Here is an 11,824-nt window from a genome sequence, read left to right as displayed (position 1 = left end):
AAACCCCAAAATCAATCTTCCATGTTTTGGCCTAATGATGCTGTTGATACAGCAAGGTCATGCAACTAGAAAAAAATAGTTTCATGACAAGGAAATCCTAGAAAGCCGAGGCTTATTTCCACAGGAACCACACTTTAAGTATCTCATATAATATTGAAAGACAGACGGGAAAAGATTGCTGTCAGAAGTGGGATTCGAACCCACACCTCCAGGGGAGACTGCGACCTGAACGGAGCGCCTTAGACAGCTCGGCCATCCTGACTACGGTTGAGAAATGTAGACAAATCAATTACCACCTCAACACAATACCCCCAATATGATGAGAGACATTTCATTACTAGTGTTTTAGTGCTTGCCTGCCCTGCACAGGTGTCAGTGAAAGACTGCTTTTATGGACAGGCCAGCGTGAGCCACGTCTCAGCCAATCACAGGTCAAGGTCAACTCAGTCCTTTTAAATTAACAGCGTATGCTGTGTGTGAGTGAGAGACAGATTTCCAGTTCATCAGCCTTTGCAGGACTGAAATCGTTCCATAATTAGAATCTATCTTAAAACATACAGTATATCAATAGGCCTATTTTACATTTCTGAGATATTTCTTAAAAAGAGATTTTAAAGGAATAGGCATAGCGATGAATTATTTGTCCAGGTTCCTTCTCTTGCTGTTTGCCAGTTTGTGTGCTTTTGATTCCCTGTGCTCGTCCTCGTCCGCCGTGGAGGACGCATACAAGGATGTGCTCAGTGTCGTGTCGCCTGGAGAAGAGTATCTGACGGAAAACTCTGTTCGCTCGCTTTTTAATTTACTGGAGAAACGTGTGCAGTGCGGCGAGGTGCCGTGTGAAAAGGTAAGTTTTATTAGACCCCCAGCTCCGCACTGAGGGTAGACAGAGAGAGACAGGCTGGCGCACTGGAGAGGTCGAGGTCCAAAGGCTATTGCTGTTGCTTCAAGTGTGGAGATCTTATGGGGTTTACTTTTTTGGCAACTTTAAAAAAAAAATGAATATAAATATTGAACTTGGATTTGCACCAACTGCTCAATGAATTGAACATGGACTTCTTTGGATATCGAGACCGAACTTGCATGCATCAGTGATTATCTTCTCATTTTCAAAGTTTTACAGATTCTTCCGAAAACTTAATTAATTCGTCTCAAATGTTTCAAACATTTGATGACCACAAGCCGACATCGGGTTTCATACAGCAGCATTATGGAAATGGAATGCCATGGTGGCATATATCCAATCCGTGCCATCATGCGTAATTTGCGCAAAGTTCGTTTGCAACGGAGTCGGACTTCTTTAAAACGTCCTGTTATGGAACACCTTTTACAGCGTTTAGTCCTACTGTTAATGGGACGTTACATGCTTGCAATAAGGAGGACTTGCAGTAAAATACTACAATAATAGCCTATGTTCAATTATCTTCTATCTTTTTGCTTTCCAATCTAAATTAATTGTAGGCTGAATGAGCGGATACATTTTTATTGGAGTGTGGTTCTTCAGACTGAACTTTCTCACACACACGCTGCACATCATACTTTTTTAGTCTATCAGTTCAAGTTAATATGGGCAGTGGTGGAAAAAGTACTCACATATTTTACTCAAGTAAATGTATCAATAGGCCTGCAATATAGAAATACACTGTTAAAAGTCCATAATTCAAAATGTACTTGAATGTTTGTGTGAGCTTGTAGATCTGCTAAATGCCTAAACTGTAAACTGTAATAGTTTAAAAAATACAGTATAGCCACGATATAAAATAGGGCTAAAGTGGTTTATGTATATTTTATAATATTATAATTTATATTTGCAAAGTAACTAGTAACCAACGTTTTAAAATAAATGTAGTGGAGTAATAGTACAATATTTGGATCCAATATGTAGTGGAGTAGAAGTTAAAGTATTGGAAATTGGCAATACTCAAGTAAAGTACTGTACAAATAGGCCTACCTCAAAATTGCAGTACTTAATTAAATTTACTTAGTTACTTTACACCACTTAATATGGGTACAAATACAAGTACCTTTAAAAATCTGGCAATTAGGCCTAGGTATTATAAAGATATTCTATGTTTAACATCCTCTGGAGAAAGGCTCAGCAATACTCTTTTAATTTGGATTTGTCATTGGTTAAAAGCAGCTGAAAGTAATAACATTTATTCTCTGTGTTTCATTTTAGTGTTACTGCAACTAGATGTACTTAATGGCACACAGAAACACCAGGTGGTTCCCCATTATATGATTGATAGTTAATCTTCACCATTATTAAGCCTACATGTGCAACAGTACAAATAAATACAATCAGAGAACATACAAGAATGGCTATATATTTTCATAATGTTTTACTGTTATCTCTGTACATACAGTACATTAGGCAGTAGCTAAATGCATTCTGAACCAAATGACAGAACATATCAGACCAAATCATGTTTAATATAATAATTTTTAAAAATGGGTTTTAGAAATAACATACATACAGTACATAATATGTTATTTCAAATTGGGGGTCGTTGAAATGAAAAGGGTAATAACTCAAGTAGAATCCATGCGCTTCCTAATGTATTTGTCAGGTAATTCATGTCCTGATATCACTGCCAGTCAACTAAGGTAGCAAGCTGTAACAATCAATCAGTCAATCAATAAAGATAAACTTTAAAATAATAAAGTGAACCAATTGGCTTGAGGGAACTTGGGACAACAGCATCTATTCTCAGTTAAATATGGTATCTGACTATGATGTAAGGGGCCGGGGGGTTAGATTTATGGAAATACAATGGAGTGTTCATGCTAGTGAATGAGTTTTTAAGTGGGCATCAGTGTCCCACAGGCACACGCCCGTCTCCCCTAGGGTTATTAACTGTCAATTTCCAGGGTCAGGTGTCAAATAAGGCAACATCAAAGTACCTTAAAATACTTCAAATATGACCATGCCTCTACAGGATATACTTGTCTTATCTAATTTGATAGAACACTGGGGTAGTCCCACTGGTGCATGTTGGATGAGTGAACAGCTTATTAGTTCAATGATGAATACTCTTGTTAATTCCTTTATTTCTTCATCTTGTCATAGCTTCTGGGAATGTGGTGTGTGTGTGTGTGTGTGTGTGTGTGTGTGTGTGTGTGTGTGTGTGTGTGTGCGCGCGCGTGTGTGTGTGTGTGTGTGTGTGTGTGTGTGTGTGTGTGAATATGCGCGTGTCAGCAGTTTATGGGTAAATCTGCCCTCGTTTGCTCTCCTTATCTTTGTCTGGGTCAGAGTAAACTTCACATCTCAATCATTAAAACACATAATTAAACATTTCCTCTCCTTGGTTCTTTGCCTACTCTTTTATCGTGTCCTCCTCTCGATTTTGTCTGATAAGCTGTAAGAGTTAAAGAGGAATACAGCTCCAACGTTTTGCCAACGTTTTGATCAATCAGATCAGATTGATAAAAATACAGCAGAGCTTTTTCAGCATTAGCAGTGTGCAGACTCTATTCCTTCTGTTTCCTAAAGTCTTAACCTTCCCCACTTGGCCAAAGTCTACACACACCACAGAATGTCAAGACAACCTCAGTGACATCTCTTATCTTCACCACCACACCTTCTCTTGCACACTATCAAAAGACAGCAGGTCAATGCAGAATGCAAACATGCACTCCATATACTCACCAGCTACCCAAAAGACCCCAGAGCTCTTCAGAATCCTATTATTATTTTGGGGTGATCCATCATTTGTCCTTTGTACGTCATGTACATAATGTTTAGAACAGGGGTGTTCAACAGGGGGTCCTGGACCCCTAGGGGGTCCTCAGATTTACTACAGGGGGGGTGCCAAATCTTTGTGTGATAGCCTAGGATCATGTTTGAACGCTAGCACCCCTATTCTGAGTGGATTATTAGCCAAAAATAGCAGATCTACAAGCTTACAACGCCTCGCCTCGCGTGTAGATCGGCTATTTTTGAGGTTTGTAGAGGGAAAAGAAGAGCAGACAGTATTTGACGGTTCAAGTGGTTAAAACAAGTCTAAGCTGTCTAAAAAATCTATGAACATTTTTGATCTGCAACAATTTTATACAATATGTAGTGGGGGTCCCTGCTTCATCTCTCTCTCTCAGCTAAGGGGTCCTTGGCCTGAAAACGTTGAAGACCCCTGCTTTAGAACATTAACTACTTGAATCCCTATTTTTGTGGGAAAAAAGCAGATACAAGCTCGTAGATCAGCCCAACTTTGATTGGCATCTTTATCTTTTGGGGTGTTTTTACACATTGTTGAGAAAGGAAGATGGCACACACTGCTCTTGCTGAGGATCACAATTATTGCTCTTACGAATGTTTCGGTCCCTCTGGACCCATCATGAGTATTTTTTAACAATTTGTACAACCGCAATCTTAAATACCATTCTGTGTGTGTGTGTGTGTGTGTGTGTGTGTGTGTGTGTGTGTGTGTGTGTGTGTGTATGTGTGTGTGTGTGTGTGTGCAGAAAGGTGGTGGCGCAATTATTCTCCTGTGATAGTTTCTCAATAATTAACTGTGACATGTGTACAATCTGTCATTGTCCACATAAGAAAAGCACAATAAAAACATGACAAAGTGATATACCATAACAATCGTTGGGATGAGATTCCATGGCATGTCTTTCTCTAAGGAGACATATCAAATAGACCTATTTACAGTATGGTGTACTCGTGTAGCTCCAAGGTCGGTGTTTCCATTCCTTAGACTTGCAGTTTTTGTAAATATTCTTGTACATAATAAGTATATTATAGTGCATTATGATGTCTTGTTTCTGTTTGTGTGCGTGTCTAGTGCAATCTGACAGAGAACATTCACCAGCTGATCAGCAATCACTCCATCCACAATGAAGGGCAAGAAAGAGGGGAAGAGAAGGGAGGAGCGGAACGTCTAGTCAGTGTATCAGAGTTCAGCCACCTGGCAGCTGGCTGTGTGTTCTACCTGACCTCTCCTACCAGGGCCTGCACAGCCATCCTAGAGGGAAAGTGGCGCGAGGAGACTGAACACCTGCTACACAAAATCACACTCCATGATGAACACCACGATCCTCATCATCACCAGGAGAGCGAACCTGATCACGAACCTGGTAATGAACATGAGCACATGGACGTACATGGACTGGAGCTTCTGTTTCGAGAGATGGAGGCGCACTATCAGCCCTCAGACCAAGAGGTGAGCATGAGAATACTGCATTACTGTACATGACTACATACACATGTGGGTCCCATATTGGCCATATTCACACTGCGGCCATTTTGTCATAGTCTACTCAGGGGGGTGGGAAACCCCACAGATGTATGAATATTGTCGGCACCTATTTGCGGTCTTTGCTTTATGATAGGAGAGGAGGTACACACAACACAGGTTGCAAGACAGAATTGAAAAAGGATTGATTATGTGGTCAACTCAATATAATATCTAGTCCACTACCAGCAAGCCCCTAGAAGGTTTAAGAACCCAGCAGAACCAGCACAGATCAAATCCTTTAGGTTGGTCGGATCAGTCTTTAGAAATCATTAACTTTTCTTTCTCCTGTATGTATATTTCACTCTTCTCTGTCCTCTGTTTTATCATTGTGTCAACCAGGGCTGTGTTAGACCAAATTACATCATGCTGGAGGTCAATGCATCATCAGGCACAGGGCAGAAAGAGGAAGTGGGTGCAGTGTTGGGCCGTGTCTTGTACCATGCACTGCAAGGTCACTGTATGATTAATCTGCCTGAGGAGAGTTTCTTCCTGGATTACATCATGCAGCGTATAGGCCCAGAGAACTTCACTGTCAATGGTAAATATACTGCAGTTTGGGGATGCATACATACATTTTTACTTTGACACAGGCCCTACTATTAATGCCATTCTTAATTATACTTGCGGTAGTCATTAATATACAGTAGTAATCAGGGCAGGAATTTCATGGAGGCCATGAAGGCCATGGCCGTCGTTGCCCCTCAGTTTGGCCTTGTGCCCCTCAAAAAATGGCATGACCTGAGGCCACAATGGCCTTAATGCCCCAGCTGACTGTACCACTTTCTCCTTTCTCTTTCTTGTCAATATGTAGACACCAGTGTCTTTATTTCACTGCAGATAGTCTACATAATAAAATGTAAAATCATCCTTAACCCTTAAATTCTATTAATTCTTTCAATGGACTAAAATCTTGTTTTATTTGATGGCCTTCCTGCCCTAGCATTTGGCCTTTGTGCCCTCAAAAAATGGACAACACCCTAAAATGATGACATTCCAGGCCTGGTAGTAATTATCACAGAAACTAAAATTAAGTAACCTCAGACACTGTAATGAGGAAACATAACATCCAAATTAGATTGTGTGTATACTACTCCGTGGACAGATGTATAAAACGAATCAATCTAGCAGGCTGTTACCTGATTCATGCTATTGCTGTAGTAAAACGAAATCACATGTACAGTATATAATACACTGAACATATCTTTTAAGTTGTAGAGATCCTTTTGGGAGAGCATTACACATCCTGGAACAACGTTTAAAACACTTGTGTTAAAGCCACTATGCATTTGTGCTCTGTAGACCTAGAAACTGTTATGAGGACATTGGGCATCGGTGCTAATGAGAAGACTCACAAGGACGATCACGATCACGATCACAATCACGAGCACAGTGATTCACATTACAGCGCCAGGAACACTCATGAACACCATGAGCAACATGGGAGAAACAACACGTGGGACCAGGTACACACACACATACACACACACACACACACACACACACACACAAAGCAGTTAATGAGGTTCATTTTGAAGTCCAAAACCGTAAACTAAACGGATAATACATTGTCTTGTTTTATCGCTTCCAGCATTGTTTCTCAGCTGAGGAGCTGGTACTGATCCACAACATGAGGGGAAACGGCACTGTTGCTTCTGTCCTTGACCGGTCTGACATGGGCCGGCTCAGCCCAGCACTGGTTCAGCAGATCCTGAGTGGGGCCTGTGAGGGCACCGTAGAACCACCACCAGCACCAGACCAGCTCACCACGACTGAGAGTGAGTAAAGACTGATTTATAGGCTATGGCAGAAGCTACTTTTCTCACCACAGACAGCATCAATGACAAACATGTTGATCTCTCGCTCTCTCTCCCTCTTTTCCCACTGTCCCCGTCTCTCTCTTAAGGATACATCTATGCGACCATAGCCAACACTGTGATCACGCTAACCTCCATGTTTGGCATCGTGGTGTTGCTGTGTACGTCCTGCTCCAGCTTGTTCCAGTTGACCATCCAGTTTAGCATCAGCCTGGCTGTTGGCTCGCTCACTGGAGATGCTTTACTGCACCTGTTACCCATGGTGAGTGGAGAGATGCTAGACCGACAGAGACATCTATTTGTGTTTGTTGGTTGAATCAACTTATAGGCTTTAAAGGAGCATACTTCAATGCAGAGTGTATGATTGCATTGTCTGTTCACAGCTTAGGCCATATTCTATAAACATTAGAGCTGTCTTCTCATATAATATTATGAATAATCAATGACTGTCATTTTATCTATCAATACTTTGTTTGACGATTAGTTGGCTAAAATATTGTACTGAAATTAATTGGATCCTTTAATGTCATGTATACCATGAGTCATAGCTAATGGGCCGTGTTCAGTTCCTAGGCCTACACGTGCACGGTGCCGGTGAGAGCCACGACCATTCAAGGCACGGGGCTGATATGGACTACCTATACAAGATGCTGGTGGTGATGGCTGGGATCTACTACTTTTACCTGATGGAATGTATCTTTGGTCTGGTCACTCGTAAAGACAACCATCATCATCATCCTCATCATCATGGGGTAAGGCGTGCACACACAAAACCATGGTCTAAAACGTAGTGGCCTTATTCTCTTTCACTGCATCCCTGTCTCTCTTTCTTTCTCTCTTGTCCCCAGGAGGAATCTGATCCTCATCACTGTGACCATGGCAAGGTTATACAAATGTACCAAAAAGAGAAGATAGTAAAGGAAAAGAACCAGTCAGCATCACAAGTAGACCTGGTGAGGGGTACACACGCACGCACGCACGCACGCACGCACGCAAACACACACGTGTTTAAATATTTTATTTAAAGTTAAAACTGTAACCAATAATAATAATGATAATAAAATGTATCTATTTCAGGTTGACCCCGAACACAGTGAGTCTCCAGTGAAAAAGCGCAGCAGAGGTGAGATAAGCTATGTGTGACACACATGTGATCACATCATTGGGATGAATGTAACTACCGTATTCCACTTACTGTACCTTACTTTAGAGAAACACTCATTGAGGCACTAATCTCTCTGTCTGTGTCCATGTCCCTGTAGAAGAGCGCCTGCTGCCCTTCATGATTACTATAGGTGATGGGATCCATAACTTTGCAGATGGTTTGGCCATCGGTGCGGCTTTCTCACTATCGTGGAAGTCAGGCTTGGCCACATCACTTGCTGTACTCTGCCACGAACTACCACATGAACTTGGTAAGAAAAAGAAAAGAAAAAAAGATGAAAAGAACACAGAAAACATACAACAAATAAGATGTAGGCAATATTTTGATATTTTTCATCAGATTATGATGACAAATTGACAATGTGAAGTTTATATCAAATATTTACAAGAACAATAGCATTAAATACCAATTACGCATCTAACCCTGCTCACCTGCTATTTTGTTTCTCTCTAGGTGATTTTGCCATATTGCTTCACTGTGGCGTTTCAGTACGCAAGGCCTTAATGTTGAACGTTGGCAGTGCCATGACCTCCTTCATAGGCATGTATATTGCTCTGTCTGTGGCCACCGACCTCGCCACCAAACAATGGATTGCTGCCGTCACCACAGGACTCTTTTTATACGTGGGACTGGCTGATATGGTAAGTGTTTGTGTGTCTAATGAATTATTAAACAACAGACACCTGCCAAAAAGGCTGTTTTGTTTTTATACATAACGGTTAGACTATGAAGCATGTGTCAAATATGTGTTAGAAAGTTTGATATAAAGAAGGGGAATTGGAGTCTAGATGAGTGCATGTCAGCCACCAGGGTACAGTAGATGTTTGTTTGCTAAACGCTTTCTCCCTCCGCTGCCCTCTCCTTATTCTTCCTCTATCCACCGCCTCTGCTCTCTAGCTCCCAACTATGGTCCACATCAACCACGAGAGACCCTGGCTGATGTTTCTCCTGCAAAACCTAGGACTGCTGAGCGGCTGGGGCATTCTACTGCTGCTGTCACTGTATGAGGGCCAGATAGGCGTCTTCTAAACCAAAGGACAAAGATGGACAGAGACACACACACACACATACAAACACAGATGCCACAAGAATGAGTACACATCGAACAAAAACATGGTCTGCTCTGTAGACTGGTCATTCTACTTTGGGATTATACAGATATTCAAAGAGACACGGGCACAGACCAGATGCCACATATTCTACACACTATGTACAGACATTGGTGTGCAAAGTGGACTGGTCATCTCGGTGCGGGTAGATCATGTAGGGTTCAAGAAAATGGAACTAATCCATATGCAATTGCACACTAGAATTTACACATTCTATCATAAAGGCATATGTTAATTTATTTACTGTACAATGTTTTACTGCACCAACTCACTGATGATTCATGCTTATACACTTGGAAAATGTAGCCTTACTCTGACTTGTTAAATATTCTATTGGTTGTTTTACTGGAATTTAGAGCATTGTTACTTTTATAATCTGCTGATGTCTACACTTTTATTTCCCCACGTGCAACTTCAAAAGAATGCTGTCAGTGCTGTTCACCGCTCCAAAAAGAACATTGACAACAGTGTTCATGCCAGGCCTACCGACAGTGCTGAGCACTGATGGCAAATTAGACTTTGTCCAATGATCCTTTCTACAAGTGATGCTTGACAAAAATGATGTATTTTCAACTGAACAAACACTTAACGAAAGGGTCACACAACAAAGTATAGGCCTACAGTAAATTTGTCTTAAAGGTAGGGTAAGTGATATTTTGGTTAAAACAAAAGGTTTTTTGTTAGCAGGTTTAAGCACTATATTCTCATAGTAATCATTGTTATACAGTGTTTGTTCAGTAACCGAAAATATATTTTCAGGTGGGTTGAAAATGTACTTAGGAAAGAGTAGGGTACCCATTTATCAGCTTCAATTAGTGAGGTTGTCCTAACAGGCCAACCAGACTATAGCACTTTATTCTTTCTTTCCATCCATCCGTCTTTCCGGAGAAACTTGATTTTGTCGTGCTACTACTCCCACAGTTTTGGTGGCACGACCTTGAGTGCATTTGGCTAAGAAATACGTTATATATAGTTTATAATTTATATTCATTTGTTCGTGAATTAATTTTCTCCATTGACTTGAATGGGAAAATGCAAAAATTAAACTTTTCCCAAACATGGAGAAGACTGACATCATAGATGTCTAGCATCATAGACCACAGAGACTGACACAGCAGAGTAGGCTATGTCCATAAATGGGCATTCCCAGATATGGGCTTAATATTGATGACATCAGGGATCTCCAAATATGGGCATAAAAGGGACAAGGACGGAATGGTTAGCACCGCTCAAATAGGGACAAGGACTGACAGACACCGAGATATCCATAAATGGGCATGAAAGGGATCTCAAAGTTTTCCTATATGATATAAATATAAGGTGCTGGGAGTGAGAATTATGAATATAATGTAGGGGTGCCTCGGATGAAAGAAATATTTGTAGGGGTGCCCGTAGCCAAAACTGTTTGGGAACCCCTGGTATAAAGAATGCTATTTGATTTAAGATGGTGTTATGAAATGTAAAGATGTATGTCAAATGCGTGAGAGTGAACCATGTGTTGTAGCTCATCTGAAAGATGGTACCGTGCTGGCTTGTCTTTTCGCTCTAAGAATGGAAGAATGAAAGAAAAGATGAAAGCACATTGACAGATGTAATTTAAGATAACAAAGGGTAGGGAAAATGGGTTTCTTTTGTATTGTTTTGTATTGTCCTTTTTGAAAGATGAAAGCTCTTTAAATAAATCATTTCTTATTTGTTCATTTTTATTCTTGGCTGTTTAAAAGGTTTTAATTCTTTTTTTTCTTTCTTTTTTTTGGGGGGGGGGGGGGGGGGGTATTTACATTCCATAGCTTTCTTCTTGTTTGGAAAATCCTAGATTAATTCTCGCCTGATTCAGTGGAAACGGGACATATCTCATTATCTGTTTAATCTTATCTGCTACTGGGATTGAGTCAGACCAGAGTCTGACAACTCATCACACAAGCAAGCATTATAGGCATGTACTGAGTCCACACAAACATGCATATTAAACTAGGCTTACTGACAGTATCTCTGTGGTACACAGGCATGCTGTAATTGCTGACATGTGTATGCACATACCATAAAGGGAAAGAAGACACCCAGACACATGCTTACATGCTTTTATTGGGTAGTACAGTGAAGAGTGACAGGAACGGAGAGAAACAGGGTGTGACATGCAGCAAAGGACAACAGGCTCGGGAATCAAACCCGCAACTCTGTTAGGCTGTATTATATTAGAGCATGTGCCGTAACCACTAAGCCATCAGCACCCCAGACTTTGAAGTATTACTTTGGTCAGATTAACAGTTACTAGGTTTAACTACTGTATCCAATCTATCCATATACAGTAATCACCTCTGTAATATATCTATAAATTCAAGGAACCTGTATGTGTGTGTCTATCCTGGGCATAACTCTTGCACCGTCCAACCGATTGATTTCGAAATTGGCATGTGTATGATCAATGACCCGCGGATGGTTAGTGCAGTAATGTCCAATAGCTTTTAAATGTTGGCCATGGAAAGAAAACACCCATGA

The 11,824-nt window shown here is 40.9% G+C and overlaps 1 protein-coding gene across 1 annotated transcript; it reads left to right on the top strand.

The window, feature by feature from the left end:
* Positions 1-631: 631 nt before the first annotated feature.
* On the top strand, positions 632-9,245 carry LOC308292955 (zinc transporter ZIP4-like; the record flags this gene model as incomplete). Its single annotated transcript, XM_080735381.1, has 12 exons — positions 632-844; positions 4,785-5,162; positions 5,577-5,775; positions 6,537-6,700; positions 6,826-7,012; positions 7,141-7,313; positions 7,618-7,803; positions 7,900-8,004; positions 8,129-8,174; positions 8,314-8,466; positions 8,670-8,857; positions 9,114-9,245. The coding sequence occupies 12 exons, from the start codon at positions 632-634 to the stop codon at positions 9,243-9,245; spliced, it is 2,124 nt and encodes a 707-aa protein (XP_080591507.1).
* Between the last annotated feature and the right edge of the window lie 2,579 nt (positions 9,246-11,824).

This window comes from Nannobrachium achirus (assembly GCF_963921795.1).
Source record: "Nannobrachium achirus genome assembly, chromosome: 10".
Taxonomy (NCBI): Eukaryota; Metazoa; Chordata; class Actinopteri; order Myctophiformes; family Myctophidae; genus Nannobrachium; species Nannobrachium achirus.
This window is presented reverse-complemented; position numbering and strand designations above follow the sequence as displayed.